Below are 19,904 nucleotides of genomic sequence, written 5' to 3'. Positions count from 1 at the left end.
CTAGGGCCTGGGGAGCGGGCTCTGTGCCTCCCAGGATGGGCTCTGGGCCAAAGCTAGGGGCTCTGCGGAATGGCCATCGCCCCAGGCACAAGGCAGCGGCGCCAAGAACTTCCTTTGCGCTTTCTAGTTGAAATAAGCATCTCTGCTCCTCCTGGAGCCTCAGCCTCTGGCAGGGCTCCAGGATTATTTTACATGAATTTAAGATCACTAATGAAGAATAATTAACAGCTTCAAGGGAGCCTGGCACACCCTGTGTTTAGAAGTGGTTAATTATGCATTGTCTGCAAAACACCCTTTTCATACTCGAAAGTTTTGGGTCGCTGTTTTAAACAATGGAATATGGCATCAGGAAAAAAGCCAAGTGGTTCCATGTGCCAAGTTCCTGGGGTTGGATCTCTTTGGACAGAGGTGACCACGGCTCCCTAAGCCCCCTACGTGAGGTGCCTTAAGTGCTTCCCTGGCACTGACACTGTCAATCCCCCGGAGGGGCCATGGCAGGTGGGCTAGCTCCCTCCCCCACCATCGGCGAGCAGTCGGAGTCCCGCCAGGATGCGGTCTGGCCATAAAGCTGGAGTCTCTTGTCCACCTGACTGATGCATCACCATTATTTGTGAACACTAGTCAATGTAAAGAGGACTGTCCCCAGCCCTGAGCATCTCATCTGCCAGTCGAATCTCCTTGGCTGGCCCTGTGCAGCCTGTGAAATCCCTCGGTCCCCCTGACAGACCATGTGACTCTGGGCCAGCCACTTTTCGCCCATGCGTCTCTATTTGTTCACCTGGAAAATGGGACAATTACATCCTCCCCTTCACGGGGTTGGTGGGCTTAGAACGATGCCTCCCACATAGCAGGTACTCCGTGAGACTCTGCATCACACTGCCCACCCGGCCTCCCTTTCTAACCCCACTGCCTGACAGGCACCCTACACTTTAGCCTCATCTGTGACCATTTCTGAACCACACCAGGCTCGGTCCTACCTCCACACGTTTGCTCATGCTGTGCTCCCTGCCTACTGTCCCTTCCTTATCTGAAAAAATCCTGCTCCTACGTTCAGGCCCAGCTCAAATGACACCTCCTCCAGGAAGCCCTCCTAGATTTCTCCCAGGCCAGCCAGCCTCCCTCATACTGCTGGTATCTTTGTGCCACCTCTATTTATCCCCCATCCTCAACTTTCATGGCTTGTTAGTGGGTCTCTTTCCCCTTGTAGGCTGGGAGCTCCTTGAGGACTATGTCCCATTTCTCTTCCGGTCACAGCTGGGCCTTGAGAAAAGAGCACCTGCTCTGAATAAGAACCTCCCATGGTGGGAGGAGCCGAGGAGGCCCTCACTGGTTGGCCTGGAGGCTGAGCCAGGTCTCTCACAAGCACCACGTGACTCCCAGAGGGACTCTCAGCTTGCTACTCCCACGCTGAGAGCCCCTCTGGGCTCCCCACTGTACACAGCAGGAGGCCCAGCCCCTGGTCCTAGACTCAGGTCCCCAGCGCCCCTCTCAGCTCCATGGCTTCTCACCACCACCCAAAGACACAGGCCCTTTGAAAGCCTCTGGGGTTTTTCACATGCCTTTCCCTCTGCCTAGAACACCCATCTCCCCACCTCGGCCCAGCCAACTCCTGCAGACACTTCGTTGCCCGCTTAGCTGTCAACTCCTCCATGAAGCCCCACATCCAGATCCACTCCTCCTACCGTGTCCACCTGAGCCCCTGTGGGGTGGGGACATGCTTCCTTCCTCCCTCTCGCCTCAGGACGCTGGCACACTCCTCTCCTGAGCTGCGGGGCACTCGAGACAGAGTCCACCTTGGAACGAGAGAGACCTGGGTCCAAATCCTGTGGCCACACTTACGTGTCTGCCTGCCCTTGGGTCTCATCTGCTCAAAGTGGGGCTTCGACGCCCCTCTTGCAGTAGGGCTGAGGATTGACCAGGGTGTAAAGTGCACCCTCGGCAGACACTTAATAGCTAACAGCCAGAACATTCCAGGTGCCCCGGGCCCACGGGAACAAGTTCCCAGGATGGTGGGAAAGGCTGGTCCACCTGCACGAGGGGAAGACGCCCCGGGTACAGCCGGTGATGATCAGAAGCGGGGTGGGCCTCTCTCCCTGGCACCCACCCAAGAGCGGGGACTTCCTTTCTGAGGCTGCTGTGAGACCCTCAGGACCTGCCCCCTTCGGAGAAAGCCTTGGAAGAGAAAAGAAAAGTTCCCACACTTTCCCAGAACGGCTCGCATACTAATAGCCACGGACTTCACAGAGTGTGAAATCAGGAAAAACTAACTCCCTCGGGATAGCCGGTATTCTAACTCCCTCCTCCAAGGCCTTTAATTACAGGCCGTTGAAGGCGCCCTTCCTGCTGGCCTGGGCACCGGTGTTCCTCAGACAAGGTGTGTGTGTGGACAGAATGCACGTGCAGAAGACACTGTCAGTTTTACTAACATTCGGGGTCATGCCCGCATAGTCTCAGGGAGTAGTCCCCAAGTGCCACTACCCGTCAACAGGGCCAAATCCCTAAAGATGGGGAAATTGGGGCTCAGAGAGGGAAAGTGACCTGCCCAAAGTCACAAAGCAAGCGGAGGGACTTGAACTCTGGTCTCCTGACCTCCACACCAGGGATACCCTCATTCTGCCCAAGTAAGGCAGATACCCTCATTACCCCAAGTGTGTCTCAGATCTCTGCTTGGGATGGAGGCCGTCAAACCCCTTAGTCACATGAGCCGCCAGTGAGGTCAGGGGGCATGGACCCTGGCAGGGCCAGGCCAGGGTGGAGGGTGCCCTCCTGTGGGGTGACAGTGCTCCCAGCAAGTCCGCTCCGGGGCGATTCTCAGCAGCAAGGAACAATGAAACTCAGCGCATGGTCACAGAGCACTCGGGGGTGACCCCTTCTCCGCAGAAATGCTACCAGCTTCAGGGCTGCAGGGAGAGGAGGGGACAATCCAGCCAAGTTGCCCAGTGGCCCAGAGCAAACGCCAGCAGGGGCCCTGCCCCAGGACGAGGAGGCCCTGTGGTCGCCAGGCAGGGGACGGGCCCGCCGGCTCGGCTGCCCCACGGCAGAGGCCCTCCCGGGGCACGTACCTTTTATAGACTCCGTGCAGCGGCTGCAGGCACAGGAACTGCCAGTAATCCAGGCAAAGGGCCTTGAACTTGAGCATTTTCGCCTTTCGGTCTCCTGCCGGACCCCCGTGGCACCTCCACCGAGACTTGGAGAGGGGCTAAGGGAGCTGGGGGACGGGCCGCTCCGGCCACCCCGGTCCCCGCTGCCACAGTGGCCCCACTCACATGGCCCGGTGCTGCCAGCCGCCCCTCCAGCACAGCCTCCGATACAAAGAGCAGCGCACACAAAAGCCCAGCGACTCCTCCGTCAGGCTTGCCCAGGCAGCCTCAGGCTGCCGCCGCCGCGGGGGGCTGGAGCTTCTCGGGGCTTCCCCGGGGGTTCCCGGGGCAAACGGGGGCAGCCCTGGCTGTGCTGAGTGGTGGGGGCCCCCGGCCCGTCATCCTGGGGGCCTGGATGCCGGGGCTCCTGACGGCGGCTCCGAAAGCTCCCTCTTCCAACTGGTCCCCAGGTCCCCAGTGGCTGCGCCGGCACCTGGCCGGGCAGTGGCCCAGCCGCTTGCCTGGCCCGAAGTGGCCAAGCCTGGGAAGACCAGGGGTGTGGGGTGCAGGCAGGGAGGGGGCGAGGTGACAGATGCCGGCCTCCTCGCCAGGTCAGTTATGTTTGGCGGAATCCCTGCTCGGCCCCGAGAGCGGAAACTCACCACGTCGCCACATGGTGCAGTGGGAGCCGCTCTCTCTGAAAGGCAGGGGAGAAAGACTGACAGGGCCACCGTGGTTGCCTGGGTGACAGGGACACATTGATAAAATCTAAAATGGAACCTCGATGACAGCCGCTCATTGGCTGCCGGGAGGGGACTCCCGACGCGGGGGGGGGGGGGGGGGGGGGGGCCTGGGCTGAGGGGCCGTGGCCAGCGGGGCATTGTCAGGCAGGGACGGGGGCCATGGGCAGAACGGGTGGCTCTGCGGCCCAGGACCCAGCGTCACGGCGGCCAAGCAGAACCACTGGGCCCCTCCTGGCAGGTCTGGCTTCTACTCTGGGCGCCCTGCGGCCCTTTCCCTACACACTAGCCACAGGGATCTCAAACGTCCCTCTCTGCTCTACCCGGTGCCCCTGCTGCTCTCAGAATAAAGGCCAAGCTCCCGACTGTCCACCGGCCCTCCGTGCCCCGACTCCTGCCGACCGTCTGCGCTCTCTGAGGTTCCCGACGCCCAGCCCCCTGGCTCCCGTCAGGTCCCTGAAGCCACCCTCTCTTCCAGGCCTTCCGGGCAGTGCCCTTGGCCAGAGGTGCCCTCCCCGGCCCCTCTGCACCCACTGGATGCTACCGCCAGCATCACGTCCGAGCCCCCTGCACGCCCTACCCTGACTTTCTCTGCCAGACATGCCCTCCTCTGAGATGATCCGTTGATTTACTTATCTGCTCCAGCCCCCAACTGCAGCGCAAGCATCCCGGCCCTGCCTGGCTCAGGGCAGCACCTGGCCCACTGCAGGCACCCCATCATTTTGTTGCAGGAGTGAAGGGTCCTCCTGAGCACACCACACTCACCCCGCCTGCTACTTGGGGTCCCTGGTCTGCTCAACACTGTTGACAAAGCAGTGGTCCCATCGCATCGTTGTGAGGAGGGCTCGCTCCCCCTCCCCCAAGCACAGATGAGGAAACAGCTCAGAGAAGACCCCATCACCGTGTGTGAGGGACGACGTCCAGGCCCATCGGCCTCAGACAGGAGCGGCTGCCACCAGAGCGCTGGGCCTGCGTGTCCTGCGCCGGCGGCCGGGCATCCAAGGCTGGGTGCGGAACTGGGCCTGATCGCAGCACCCCCCGCCCCCCGGCAAAGCCAAAAACGAAGTCACCGGCCTCAGGAGGGAGTCTCCTCCGTCCGCCATCTCGGATGCGCTGCTTCTAGAGCAGTGGCTCTCCCCCCGGGGCGATTCTGCCGCCACCCCGTGCCCCGAGAAACAGTGGCCATGCCTGGGGACACCACGGGTTGTCACAATGGGGAGGGCGGCGCTACGGGCCTCTAGTGGACTTAGAGGCCGCCAAACACCCCACAGTGTACAGGACGCCCCCCTCCACCGGGAGTGACGCGGTCTAGCGGCTCTGCAGGGTGGCTCTCCGTAGCAAGGGCCGCCGTGGATGGCAAGAAGGGAAGGGCGTTCGCGATGCCTCAGTCGAGCGGGGAGCGTGAAGCCCAGTGAGGGGATGGGCACGGACAGCATCATCAGGACGGCCGAGCTGGATGCAGCGTGGGGCACAGTCCACCAACCCAGCCTGGGGAGAGGGGAGCTGCTGGGTAACTGGGCTGGTGACGAGGCAGGCGAGGAAGGAGGGCAACATGGCGGTCTGCCGAGGGTGAGGGGCCTGTGTGCCAGCCTCCCCGAAGGGCTGTCCGCCCTCCCCCAACAGGACATCAGCTTCCCTCTCACGCCTGTGGCAGAGGAAGCCGGCTGTTCCTTTGAAAGGAGGCAATTACTGGCTGGGACCTTTGTTTCTGAATTTCCCAGGCTGTAAGCAGGCCTCCAGAACCTCCGTGGGACTGGCCACCAGAGCCCGAGGGCCGGCTTTCTCAGAGGCTCCCACAAAGCAGCAAAGCCAGCGGCCTCGCTGCGCATAAAGGGCAGAGGTCAGGCGGCCGTGCCGGGAGGGAGGGGGCGGCTGGGTCTGGCACCAACAGTCCTCTGGTCTCTGGATCTCAGTTTTCCTCATCTGTGAAATGGGAACACTAAGCTGGGCTCTGTCTATGTCCCAAGGGGATGAGGACAGCTCTCACGTAGCACCTGCTGCTTCTCAAACGTGCCGGGCACGCTCCACCTCTGAACCTTTGCACTGGCTGTCCCACTGTCTGACGCTCCCTACTCCAGATAGCTGCACGGCTCACCCCTCGCCCGCCTTTCCTGCTGCTGTCTGGTTAAACAGCGCCGCCTCCAGAAGGCCCTCCCTGACTACCCTCCCATCGCTATCCCCTTTACGCTGCTTTATTTCTCTTCATAGCACTTGTGGACAAGAAGTGTCGCTGGTACTTCAGTAAACAGAGAATGCTGCTGCCATCAAGCTGTCAGCCACTGCAGCAGCCCCTGAAGGTGCACCCTGAGGGGATTCAACATGGAGAAAAACAGGACACCCGCCCTAGACAGTGGAGATGCACATCTAAGGAATAATTTCTTATTATTCCTATGGGACTCTTGCATTGTCCCATACGTAGAAAAGCACTGAAATCACTAACTTGAGATGTCTGGGTTTTTGTGATTAGCAGGCATCTCTGACGGTAGAGCACATCTTTCCCAGCAAAAAGCCCTCTACCTCCTGGCTTCTCCCTCCCCTCTTGGCAGCAGGTCCCTCAGGGCTGTCGCAGAGGCTGTCTCCCAGGCCACAGTCCTCAGTGAGGTCCAGATAAAACACAGCTCGCAACTTCTGGGCTGTGTGCTTTTCTTCAGTCGACACGCTTGTCACCACCTGACATATCATATTAAAACCCGATTTCTCTGTCCGTTTGCTGCCTGATACAGTAGCTCTGCAAAGGCAGCAGGACAGGTCCCTGTGGTTTCCTTATTCCTCCCACACCCGCAGATGCTCAGGAAATAATGGCTGAGAAGCAGGGGGGAAGGCAGAACCAAGGGGCCCTGATGTCTTTGCTCTCTGAAGGTGCAGGGTGTCATTGCCTGTGAGGTCAAGTGTGGCCAGCCTCAAGCAGCGGTGGTTACTGTGGCCAACCCCTGACCATGACCGCCATCACTTATGTGACCGAACTGGAGTGAGGCCGTGGGTGTGTGTGGACCCACGTGCAGAGGGACGGTATAAGGGTCCGAGTGCCGAAGTAACAGAGTGTGCAGATGTTCGGGAGTCTGCGTGTGTGTGTGTGTGTGTGGTTGTGCAGGAAGTGTACACACATGGGCGAGCAGTGTGCTACAGCATCAGGCAGTGTTCACACCAGGATCTGGGTTCAAATCCCAGCTCTGCTCACCAGCTGAGAGTCCTGAAAATGTGACGCCTGTCAAATGGGCCGACAGCTGTGCGCGGTCGTGCAGGGGTGGGACGCTGCCAGCTTTCTGCCAACAGAAGCGACAACCCTTACTGCTATGTGTGCTGTGGCTGCACAGCGTCTGTGTACGGGGTCACATGAGAGTGTGAACGTGTGTGGACCACCCGATTCTCCGTCCTCCAGCAGTGCCCCTGAGGGTACCCAGCCCCGAGCTGCTCAGGGAAGCCGCGCCCGCGTGCCCACCCCCAGCCGCCTCAGGCATCTAGCTGGTCGCTAGACCATCTCATCCCCATATAACGCCTGCCACCCGACAGCTGGGGCCCAGCCCCTGCTTGACGGCTCCAGTTCGGGGGCATGCTGCCTTTGTGCAGAAGCTCCCTCTCACCGAGGCCGAGCTCCCCAGTGGGACTTGGGTCTGCCATCCGCCCGCCCCCTCGCTTTCCAGGCCCTGGGTCCACATCCACTTCTCAGGGCCTCACAAAGTCTGCCCTCTCCTGGGAGCGGGCACCCCCAGTCCACTTCTAGTCACCCCCACATGTAGCGCAGACGTCCCCTCCCAGCCCCCCGTCCATGCCAACCCCACTCAGGACCAGCTGCCCATTCCTGGTCTTCCATGCCCACCTGCTGCCCCATCCAGGGGCCTCCCCTACACCCCAGTGTACAGCCCTTCCTTCTGAAGACGTCTTACAGAAACATCAACATACAAGACCCTCAGACCACCATCCCCACTTCCACCAAGTACAGTGTGGAAACTAACAGACACTGTCGGCTTCTCCCTTGGGCTGCAGCCTTGGTCGTCATGGGCGCCACGGCTGTAGGCCGGCCCTCGGGGGACCACCAGCCTTGAATCTCGGAGCAACTATGGGCTGAGCCATGGTCCAGGAGGGACCACTTCTAGCTGGACTTGTTCTCAGGGGATGTGCCAGCACTATCTCCGGTCCCTGGGGGAATTTTAGGGCCAAACGGGGGGCTAATTTCCCCCATGGCCTCTTGGGGCCGACCCCAGGTGCTGATGGGGAGAGTGGGCCAGCGGTCCTGAGCAGGTCCAGGGCGGATGGTACAACAGTACCTGTATCGGTCAGTGGAGAGGCTGCTTCCGGTCTCCAGGGAGCTCCTGAGGTGGCAAAAGTGAGGCAGGATTACCGGCGACCCCAGACAACAAGCCCCTCCCCCCCCCCCGGGCCATGCCAGCGCAGGCCATGCTGGGTGGTCCCAGGTCAGGTCCTGGGGTAGGTGAGCAGCCCTGGGGAAAGCCCGCATGCAAGAAACCATGTGCTTCTTTGTCCTCTGACAGGTCAGCCAAGACACCGCCCTGTGCCCACCCCACACGCCAGTGCAGGGGCTCAGTCCCAGGGGGCCCTTGGCAACGACAAGTCCAACTGCTCCCTGTTCAATGGTGACGCCGAGGCCCAAGGTCCCACAGGGAGTCTCCCAGCGGAGGCTCTTTGAGGCAGAGCTGCACCCTGGGGTGTGGCCTGGGCCTGCCAGCTGGCAGGTCTGTCCACAGCCCCCGACCACAGACAACCCCTTCCCAGCATGAGCTGGCCTCTGCCCCCTCACGCTCCTCTCATCATTCCTGCCCCAGGGCCTTTGCACTTGCCGTTGCCCCTGCAATGGAATGCTCTGTCCCCATCACATCTGACAGCTTTCCAACTCCAGGAGGCCTTCCCTGTCTATAGCAGCCCTCCCCCGCCCTTCAGTACCCTCGCCCCCGACTCGTTCTCTTTCAGAGCCCCACGTGAAACAGGCCGAGTCATCTATCTGTTTGCTCATTCACTCCTGTCTGCCCGTCAGAGTCCCCTCCTGAAGGCAAGGGCCCCGTGTGTCCTGGTCATTGTCCCACTGAGGGGACCGGCCATGACGGTGCCTCCTTTGATCTGTCACCTGCTACAAACCTGGTCAGAGGTGGAGAGGGCAGTCGGGGGGGGGGGGGCTGCTGAGGCCCCACAGACGCCCGTGAGGAAACAGGCTCCGAGCAGGTAAGTGCTGTGGGTCCCCCGCTGTACAGACTGGGTGGCACGGAGACTCGGTGTGTTTGCCTGAGACCAGCATGTCCTCCCCAAAGAGGCCCGGACCACGGGCAGGGGCCAACACCCCCATGCCGGGAGCCCTGGCAGAGAGGCTCGGGGTCCCGCTGTGGGTCTGGGCTGCGAGCCAGTCCACCTGGGGTCAGATCCCACCCCACCCCCGACCAGCCACGCGCGTTTGGTACAAGTGCCTCTCTGCTCAACGTCCTCATTCGTAAAATGGAAGCGAGAGTACAAAGCTCCTGTGGGCAAATAACTGATCTGAAACGATGTCGAGAACACGAGCCTCTGCTGGCTCTGCTTGGCGCCATGCCCGGTGACCGAGGCCTTCGGGCCTGGGGCGCCTTCCGCGAGGCGGGGGCCCAGCTCCCCGGCACACCCTGTCCCTGCCCTCCTGCGCAGCGGCTGCTGTGACACAGGACACGCCCCTGGAGGCGGTGTCATTGGGCTATACACCTCTCCTCGGATGCCACGCTGCTTCCCACGTGGGCCACAGCCCTCCCTCTGCGGGTGCCCCACATGCCTCTCCCCACCCAACACCCAGAAGTCCAGGGCAGCTGCTCCGCGTGGGCCTGAGCTTGGCTCCGTGGGCCTCGCCCTTCTGGGCCACCGCTGGGAGCCCACCACGGGTCATCTGAGCTTCGCCCTCGCTCCCTGACCCTCCTTCCACATCCCCGCACCGACCTGGTTCTGCTACTTCCTGTCCGGCTGAAGCATCGTTGGGTGCCGGACCCCACGTGCAGCAGATGGGATGCCCCAGAACCTGCCTCAGGCACACCCCATTTCTCCAGCATCAGCTGAAGAGGCCACAGACGGCTCCCCCCTCCCCTGGAGCCAGAGCCCACTTGGGGCCGCACACCATCGGCTCAGCGCCTCTGCCTGTGTGTCAGCAGGCCTGGCCGGGGATCAGAAAGAACAGAGGACGTGAGGGATGGTGTCAGGATGCCCTTGAGTCACCTTGCTGGACTGTCACTGTCCTGTGCCCACTCTGGGGTGGACAGTGGCTTTCGAGGATGGAGAGGGCGGGGCTGGCAAGACAGGCCTCCCCTCCCTCCCAGGCCAGGAACCGTGCTGGGACCTGTGCTGGGAGAGGTGAGGAAACCTGGCCTCCTGGAAGCCCCAAGTCTGGACAATCCCCCAGCTGGCTGCTCAGACATGGACATGCCATGCGAGGTAACACCAATGTGATGTGACAGGGACACAGCCAATGGTGCTGGGGTTCCTGGAGCGCACTCTGCCCAGGCCCAGGGCTGCCCTCCCCAGCTCCAGTCCTGCTCTGACTACATCGTGATAACACGGCACCATCTCGTCCTGCTGCAGCCAGTCCACCTAGTGAGTGCTGGGTTCTTTCTCCAAATGCTTCCTCTCCTAACCCCTGCGTGAACCTCCCGAGGCACATGGAATCATGACCCCCCTTTACAAAGGCTGACCATGCGGCCCAGGGGCTCCCTGTACATGGAACACCACTCCATTCCCTGCCTTTTCATCCTGTAGCAAACTCCTATTCACCCTCCAAAACCCTGCTCAAAGGTCAATTCCTTTGTGCAGACTTCTTTGCCTACTTTATCCCCCTAATCAGACGCCTTCCTTCCTTCCTTTTTTCCTCACTCCCTCCTTCCCTCCCCACTTCGTCCCTCTCCCACTCCTTTAATGACAGTGAATATTTTTTGAGCAGTTCCTATAGACTAGGCATTGGTATTAACTGTTGACCAGTGTCACCTCATTTGGTTGTCAGCACAGCCTGTGAGGGAGGCACGGGGACACCCCACCACACTGTGACACTCGGGTCCAAGATACGGAAGGGTGCACAATAATTCCCCCCCAGGCAGTAGTGTCCACGAGGCACACACGTGCAGACGGGGACCCTCCCAGACGTGCAAGGCTGACCTGGCCTGCTGTGGCCCAGCTCTAAACCCTGTGACAAGCGGTGGTCCCTCCCTGGGCTCCCCATTCCTCCCCACCCATGTCCCGCCCATCCCGGGGAACCCCTCGGTGGCCTGAACCCCTCGGCAGTCCCCCTCTCAGTGTGCTGCGGACCCTGACAGCCCAGCTGGGACTGGCTCTGAATGGGGACCCAACCTCTGCCCTGCGCCCTACCGGGTCCACACGGCCTTGCTGGCCACAGACTGAGGCCCACTCTGCCCGTCACCCTCCTTCCCCGCTCAGCCCAGCTGCCAACAGGAGGGGCACGGCCCAGCGCCTGGATTGGGAACCAATGGCCTGGGACATGCCAGAGTGCCTCTTTGCCTCAGCCTCCCCATTTGGAATGCGGGGCGGCGGTAACAGCTCCACCTCACACAGTCACTGTGAGAAAGGTGAGGTGCTGCCCACGGAGCAGAAGCGCCTTGTATACCAGAAGGTGTAGAGCAGGTGTGTCTGCGGTATCACACGCTATTGTATGATTACATCCAATAACGTTTAGTGAGATGTTAGAGACTAGAGGTTACGACGTGAATTCTAGAGCCAAGAGGGCCGGGGTTCAGATCCCAGCTTTGCCACACACTAGCTGTGTGACCTTGGGCAAGTTAATGAACCTCTCTGTGCCTCAGTTTAGGGTCCTCTTTTATTGTGTTTTAGGAAGATTAAATAGGTTAATACATTTAAAGCACTTAGAAGAGTGCCAGGCACAGAGTCAGTATTCCATAAATCCAGCTACGACCAGCATAGAACTCAAAACAGTAGCACATTATGTATTATATGAAGGTGTGATATGGACAGTATGCGAATGATCTTAATGTGTTGTATTAACACACCAATTCTATATTAATAGATGTTTTTTTTACCCACATATCTAAAATCCTCATTTACAGGGGAAACGGGCTCTGAGTGGCGACCGCGCAGTACCATGGTCTCTTTTATTTATTTATTTTTTTGCTGTACGCAGGCCTCTCACTGTTGTGGCCTCTCCCGTTGCGGAGCACAGGCTCCGGACGCGCAGGCTCAGCGGCCATGGCTCACGGGCCCAGCCGCTCCGCGGCATGTGGGATCTTCCCAGACCAGGGCACGAACCCGTGTCCCCTGCATCGGCAGGCGGACTCTCAACCACTGCGCCACCAGGGAAACCCCACGGTCTCTTACTGAGGTGTGGTGGCCCCACGTCCAGAGCTCTGTCTGCTCTGCTGGGCTGCCGCTCCTCCCCCAGCATCTCTGGAGGCCCCTGGACCAGGCTCGCGGACGCGGCACTCTGGGTCAACTGGGCAGGGCTCCAGCCCTCCTCCCGCCTCCAATGCAGGCTCCGGGGAAAGAGCCCCTTCCGGCCACCCTGGACAAGGCGACTGCCCTGGGGACAGTCCCTCCTGAAGCCCCTGTCCCCAGCCCTACGTGACCGGCTTCCTGGGTAGGCCACTTCCTTCCCGCTCAGAGTACGCGGGCTGCTCCAGTCCTACTCCCTGGCATGGCTCCAAACGGCGCCGGCCACCTACAAAGCTCAAGGAGGGTGAAAGACGGCGCTGCGCTGTGAGTCAAGAGAGGGTCCCCTGGATGCGGAGGAGGGCTATGACTGGCAGGGCCCGAGGGGGCTCCCGCGGGGCTGGTCAGCTTCTGCTTGGGGGTCTAGGTGCCGGTTACGTGACTGTGTTCAGCTCGTGACGATTCAACAAGCTGTACACCGGATTTCAATAAAAATTTACATTAAAAAAAAACAACCAGGGCTTCCCTGGTGGCGCAGCGGTTGAGAGTCCGCCTGCCGATGCAGGGGACACGGGTTCGTGCCCCGGTCCAGGAAGATCCCACGTGCCGCGGAGCGGAGCGGCCGGGCCCGTGAGCCATGGCCGCTGAGTCTGCGCGTTCGGAGCCTGTGCTCCGCAACGGGAGAGGCCACAACAGTGAGAGGCCCGGGTACCGCAAAACAAAACAAAACAAAACAAAACAACCAGCCTGGTTCAGCCCCAGCCTGGAGCAGCAGTAAAAACCCAAGGCCTCAGAGCTGGTGGTCTTCCTCTCCCGCCACCCCCTTCCTCCGCAGCAGCTGTGTGGGCTTGGGAAAACCCCTTCTCCTCTCTGGCCTCAGTTTCCCTCTGCTGAATGAGGGAGCGGCAGTGCTTCCATCCCTGGCCGTGCGGTAGACACATGGGCGCTTCTAAGAAATACAGATGTACTGATGCCTGGGTCCAAACCCAGATGGATGAGTCAGAACCTCTGAGGGCTGTGCTCCTGCACCTTGGGTGTTTTTTTTGTTTTTGTTTTTTAACTCTTCACTTTGAAATAACCACAGATTCACAGTAAGTTGCAAAATAAAATGTACAGGGAGGACCCATGCAACCCTCCCCCAGCCTCCCCCAGTGATAACATTGTGCACAAAAAAATGTTGCCCACCATCAAGCCATCGGCCACTGCAGCTGACCTGACAGTGCGCCCTGAGGGGATTCAGGATGGAGAAAAAGAGGAGACCGGCCCTAGAGAGTTAAGAGGCATATCGAAGGGTAATTTCAATGAGCCCAGACTCTTGCATCTTCCCATACACAGAAAAGTACTAAAATCATTAACTTGAGAAGTCTGTCTTTTTGTGATCAGTAGTCCTCTTTTGATGTTGCATGCATGCGTGCGTGCATGTGTGTGTGTGTATCTATGCAATTTCACCAGATGTGTAGCTTTCTGTGACCCCCCACGATCGAGTTCCAAGACGGTCTATCACATGGCACTGGCATGCCACCCCTCCCTCCAGAGCCACACCCACTTCTCCCCCAATCCTTCACTCCCAACAGCCACCGATCTGTCCATCATTTTGTCATTTCAGAATGTTATACAAACTGAATTGTACAGGATGTAAGTTTTTAAGACTGGCTTTTTTCACTCACCGTAATTCCCTGGAGGCTTATTCAAGCTGTTCATGTATCAACAGTCCCTTCCTTTTTACCGCTGAGTAATATTCCACAGCATGGCCGTACCACAGTTTTTTTAATCCATCCCCCCTGGGAAGGACATCTGGGCAGGCTCCAGGCGGGGGGATTGTCAGGGATAGAACTGCTATGAACCTTCTCCCACAGGTTTTTGTGTGAACGTAAGTCTTCCCTTCTCTGGAACAAATGCCCAGCAGTGCCACAGCCAGGTTGTTTGGTAAGAGTACACTTACTCTGAAACCCCCCCACCAAACTGTCTTCTAGAGTGGCTGTACCCTTGTACATTCCTAGCAGCAATGCAAGAGGGATCCAGTTTCCCTGCATCTTGGCCAGTGTTTCGTGTTGCCCATATTTTTACTTCCAGCCGTTCTGATGGACATGCAGTGAAACCTCACTGTGGTTTTAGTTCAAGTTTCCCTAACAGCTTACAACGCTGACCATCATTTCATGTGTTTATCTGCCACCTGCCTATCTTGTTCGGTGAAACAAAGGGGCACCTTCATTTTTAAAAGCTGCCCGGATGGGTCGAACATGGAACCAGCTAAACCTCTAGGGCCCTCCGAGCCTAGAAAGTTCTGTCAGTTTTACTTTCTATTTTTTAAAATTATTTATTTATTTGGCTGCGCTGGGTCTTAGTTGCTGCACGTGGGATCTAGTTCCCCGACCAGGGATCAAACCCGGGGTCCCTGCATTGGGAGCACGGAGTCTTAGCCACTGGACCACCAGGTAAGTCCCAGTTCTGTCAGTTTTAAAAAGAACATGTTCACTGGTGTAAGAATTCTTCCTGGCACACTGTGCTTTCTGGAAGGGCCCTAGGGCGGGTTCCAGACTGCCAAAGGTGGCTCTGAGCCATTGTGCTCAGGCCAGAGGGTGACTCTGTTTGTTCCTGAGAAGAAATAGGGAGAAAATAGAGAGAGGGTCAGGATGGGCAGAGGGCAGGCTCTCCACGTAGCCCTCGGCCAAGGGAGTCTGCTCAAAGCCCACAGGGGCCTGAGTGGGCTGGCTGGCGGGGAGCAGTGGGTGAGGGCATGGCCTGGGAGGGACGTGGGGCAGGGCGGCTCCAGACTCCTGGGCCCTGGGTTGGAGTTATTTGTGGATTTAGCCCCATTTCCAGAGGGGCAGGGGAGGCCGCACGCCTCCCTTTTACCAAATAATACATAGCCACTGCGTCAGCTATGGAAAATAACAACAGAGCACAGCAAGGAAAATGAAGTAACCCACCTTCCCAGCTCCCTGGAGACTTGCCGGTGCTGTTGTCTGAGGCCTCTCTAAATGTGGGCCTGGGACGGGGACTGGGCCTGTGTGTGTTGTGGTTGCACAAAAGTACATTCTGTTCTGTGGCCCGCACTCCCCGCTCACTTAACACTTCTCCGTGTTTTTAGGTCGTCAAACATTCCCCTGCGTCACCCTTTGGAAGCGGCCCGGAACCCTGGGCGCACTCCCCGCTGCCCGCGTCGGGGTCAGGCCTGTGTCTCTCCCCATCCTTGGCTGCTGGGCTGTCCTTCAGTGAGGTCTCTGTGCAGGCACCAGATGTGCCTCTAGAACCCATTCCTGGGATTTCTGGGTCAAGGGGAGCGATGTTTTCACGGCTCTGGGTACACATGGATGCAGACCCAGTAGGCTGGACCAGTGCTCTTAGGGCAGTGATGGGGGTGCCTGGCCATCCCCAGGGCTCCCGAAGTTTCTGTCTGGGGCACAGCCTGAGCACCCCTGCTCCTGAGCCCCCAGCCAACCCCAGACAGAGCGCCTGTCCGGGGTGGGCTCACCCCTCGCCGCTGCCCCGTGTGTCGCTGTCCCCCTTCTCCTCTGGGGCTCTGGAAGCAGGGACACAGAGAAGGCAGGAGGTGGCCAGGCTGCCCCGAGGTCGCGTCCCATTATCCCCGAGGGCCGAGACTGCTGTCTCCTGTCGCCTGCCGGGTGCCCCGCTCTGGTCTGCCTCAGACTCGGGCTCGTCTGTGGAATGGGGCCGCCTCTTGCCTTGGAGACTCCGGTGCGGCTCCCAGGAGCGGACGGACAGACGGACAGGGGGCGCCTCGTAAGCCAGACCGACCTGAGGAGCTGCCCTGCTGGCTCCCCTCCCCCACGTCTAGCTGTCTCGCCCAGGCCCCCAGTGCCTGCCCTGGGCCTGCCTCTGAGAAAGCCACAGGGGCCCTGCCCACCCACCCGGCCTTCCTGTCCTGGCTCTGGGCCCCAGACAGCCCTGCCTGCGGGCACAGTGAGTGACTGTCCCCGGGCTGGCCTCCACGCCCCTCCGTCCTGCCAGGCTACCCTGCCCAGGAGCTCAGCCCGAGTCTGGAAAAGTCTCCGCTGCGGGGGGAGGGGGTGTCTCTGCCCAGGGCCCCCACTTCCGGACAGAGGTGTGGAGAGAGAGCTAGGGCGGCGGGCAGCGGCCCTGGGGTGAGACCTGGGGCGGGGGGTACCAAATCCCCCTCTGGGCCTCATCTGCACCACAAGGAGGTTTGTCTAGAGAAGGGATAATTAGGGGCTAATGGTGGGGTGTCTCGGGCCACTTGGGACAAGGATTTGTTCATCCCCCCCCCCACGCAGCCCCCGCCTTGTGCCCAGCTCTCCGAGAGCATCATCCTCACTCATGTCACCCTAACAAGGAGCCCACTTTACAGATGAGGAAACTGAGGCATCATCAGATCACAGGGAGAAACACTGTAAGATGCATGGCTGCCCATGGGGGGAGGGCGCACCCCAGCTGGGTCTCTCCGACCAGGTGTGTGAGCCAGTGGGGGACAAGGGCGGGGCTCCCCTCGGACACAGTGACTCAGCCCAGACCTCGGCTCAGCGGGGGCAGCGTGCAGGGGGTCAGCCAGGGCAGGGTCTGAGTGTGTTCAAGGGGAGGGTCCCGGAGTGCGACAGGGAGGGGCACAGGGGGCCCTGGCTTGGCGAGGGAGCCTCCCTGGCTGCTCCCACCTGCCGAGAAGCACCCCCGAGACCCCAGCACCCAGCATCCCAGCTTCTTCTGTGACCCCGAAGCTCCCACCAGGATTCTCTTCTTGAGGCAGAGCAGCGGCCGAGGGTGCAGGGCCACCGGCCAGGGCATGTCCTGCCTCTCCGGCTGCTGGGAGGAGGGCTGAGGCCTTCCCACTCGGCCAGGAGCCTGGCCGGGCCTGTGGCCAGGGCCCTCGGGTGCCGTGTCTGGGAGCCACATCCTGTCACTCTTGGACCTGGTTCGCTGATGGGCAGGGAGCACAGATGCCTCAGTCCAGCCCAGCCGGGAGGGGGTCCGACCATGCTGGAACTCTCTTCAGATGCCAACATGATCTTATTTTACCCTCAAGCCTGCCTGGGGAGCTGGAGTTTCATATCCCCATTTTACAGATGAGGAAACCGAGGCTCAGAGGGACTGAGACCTGCCCGAGGACTCCCAGCTGGCAAGCGGCCACACCAGCTCCTGACCTGGGTCCCCTGCCCTCTGCTCCAGAGTCCCCACTGTCCACAGTCATCCAGGCAGCTGACCCCCAACCCCCTGAGGGTGAGGGATGTGCTCAGGCACATGTTTCCTGAGAGCATCCCTTCCTTGGGGGGGCATCCCTCAGATATCCAGAAAACAAGCCAATTCACCCCAAAACCAGCAACCTACAGACTTGACAAATTTAATTTTTAAATAGCTAATGCACTCTCATAGTTCATAAGTACAACAAAAAAGATATCCAGGGGAAAGTCGCCCTCCCAAAGGTACCACCTCCACCAAGGTCCCCCTGTCCCCCAGGGAGTCCCACCACGAGCTTCTTGTGCCTTGCCACAGAAATTGCTAACGCAGACACAAGGACGGGGCCCCGCCTCCACGGCCCCTGCAGGGGCTGGGTGAAGGGCAGCCGTCCTCTGTGGCAGGGCGAGGTTGGGGGACCCTGCCTGCTCAGCGCCCCTGACCTGGAATGCTGGCAAGGGCACGGTGGGCTCCGCCCAGCCGCCTCCCCTTCCAGGTCTGACCTGGGGCCCGCCGGACGGCATCCCAGCCACAAACACGCTTTCGGATCCACGCTGACCTCACACGGTCGGACAAACACGCATACAAGACACCTCTTAACTTACATCTGAAACTCTCACAACATTGGAAATCAACTATATTTCAATGAAAAAAACAGGAGACCTCTGAACCATCACACACGCACATGCTTGCACAGCACACGTGCACACACGCCTGTAGGCACGTATGCGCGTGCAGGCCCTCCTGCGGGCGGCTGGAAGCACCTCCCCCGTCCTCGGGCCTGGTCTCGGGGTCACACGCAAGCAGGAGTCCGGCTGGGATGTGCCCCAGGCCCTGCACTCAACAACCACAGTCAAGGAAAATCCGCCAGGGTCTTTCCATGCAAACCGGGTGTGTTGATTCCCTTTAGTTGAATGAAAGTTAAAAACAACATGGAATGGTTCCAGAACCCCCTGGAGCTGGGGGCTTCTGGGGAAACTTCAAGGGGAAACCGAGGCTGGGGCGCTCGAGAGCAATGAGGCCGCCGTGCTGAGCGCCGGGCACCACCTAGCTTCTGTCCTCGCAAACGCCCTATTCTCTATTCAGGAGTTTTGTTTTGTTTTAGCAGTGGTCTTCACAGGCCTCACGGTCCCCCTGCTCAGCCTCCTGCGTGCTGGCACCGTGGCCGTGCCGTCCACGTGGCCCCGTTGCTGCTCTGCGGCACCATCTCTCTCAGGGTTTACCGAAAAGTGCTGCAGGCCGCGCACCGGGGGACGGCGCCAACCCCTTCCAGGCCTACCGGCCCGACTCGGGTGCAGACGGAACGTTTGTCCCAGCAGATTGTCTCCCATGTGGTTCCTGCGGCCACACAGCTGTGGCATCTCTCACACACCCTGCACTTCCATGACCCCGCCGCTGGAGGTCCCCTGAGGGGTTGGTGTCTCCTGGACGCCCTGCAGAGGAGCAAGCTGGGTGCAGAGCTGGGAAGGAGCTCATCCCCAGTCTCAGCAAGTGAGGGCTCCTGGGTGCCTCTTTGACTGCAGGGCGTGGGGACTGGGGAGTGGGTGGGGCAGGAGGGAAGGGACGGGAGCTGGGTTCGCACAGCTGCTGGGGGACCTCAGCCTGCAGCAGCAGGAGGCCGACCCCAGCTCCGTGGGGGGACACTTTCTCGAGGGCTGCAGAGGGGCCTGGAGGCGGAGCCTTGGGGACTACCAGCCCCTGGGTCCACGGTTGCGGTGGTCCCTGGGTACAGAGGGAGCCCCAACCCACCCACTCTGTTCACGAGGAGGCGGAGAACTCAGCCTGGAGGCCACGGGCGGGGGCGTCTGTTTCAGGGGCAGCAAGATGCCATCACAGCATGCGCTGTACCCCACGCGTCTGGCCTCTGCTCAGGACGCAGACTGTTCTCCTGGCAGATGGCTGAGCCCGGGCGGAAGGCCTTGGGTGCCCTCGGCCCACGGGGTGGCTGGCGGCTACAGCAGAGGGGAGGACGTACCCTTGGCCAGCTGGGCAGAGCTGAGCCCCGGGGTGCAGGGCAGAGTGGGTGGATGGAGAAGCAGCGTCCTCACTGGGGCATGAGGGTGGGGGCATCCTAGCCTCTGACCTGCCCCACCAATCTAGAGGCATACCAAGCTGGTGCTCCCCGGCCCCTCCTTGGCCCCCAACAGGCATCTCCCTGCACTGGGGGGCCCACCTTGGTGATAGCACTGTCACCCACCCAGCCCTCTGAGCCAGACCCCTGGGCACAGTGGTCTGTATGCCTTTGATGCCTTCCTCTCCCCGCCGCCCCCCGGCCTCAGGCCGGCCTGCAGCTTGCACCCCTGTCACTCTGCTCCGTCAGCTGCCTGGGCCCCCCCCCCATCAGACACCTCCAGGTTTTCCCATCATCCCGTGGCGGCGCTGGATAAAAGGAAGAGAGAAAATAAACTTCAGGCTTAAGCCAGCAGCGTGGGGCATCCTTCACTCGCTGACACTGCAGCTGCCCCAGGCCAGAGGGTCCAGCTCAGGGGCCACCCCCTCCGTGCCCCCGCCAGGGGCTCCACCCTCAGGCGGTATAGGGAGACCTGTGGCGCAGCAACTGTCCCCGGGTGCCGCTCCAGGAGTG

At 60.3% G+C, this 19,904-nt stretch overlaps 1 protein-coding gene across 7 annotated transcripts in view; it reads right to left on the bottom strand.

The window, feature by feature from the left end:
- The window catches only part of IQSEC1 (IQ motif and Sec7 domain ArfGEF 1), a 331,754-nt gene that overhangs the window by 127,217 nt on the left and 184,633 nt on the right, over positions 1–19,904 (bottom strand). For 4 of the 7 annotated variants that reach the window (XM_067755608.1, XM_067755615.1, XM_067755614.1 and 1 more), the window contains exon 3: positions 8,086–8,130. The exons of 2 other annotated variants lie outside the window; for them this stretch is intronic. In XM_067755608.1, coding sequence (XP_067611709.1) covers positions 8,086–8,130 — 45 coding nt within the window. Of the gene's footprint in view, positions 1–3,062; positions 3,262–8,085; positions 8,131–19,904 lie in introns of those variants that run through there. One more of the 7 variants, XM_067755611.1, reaches the window with a different exon arrangement.

The sequence above is a fragment of the Pseudorca crassidens genome, chromosome 10 (genome assembly GCF_039906515.1).
Source record: "Pseudorca crassidens isolate mPseCra1 chromosome 10, mPseCra1.hap1, whole genome shotgun sequence".
Classification (NCBI taxonomy): domain Eukaryota; kingdom Metazoa; phylum Chordata; class Mammalia; order Artiodactyla; family Delphinidae; genus Pseudorca; species Pseudorca crassidens.
This window is presented reverse-complemented; position numbering and strand designations above follow the sequence as displayed.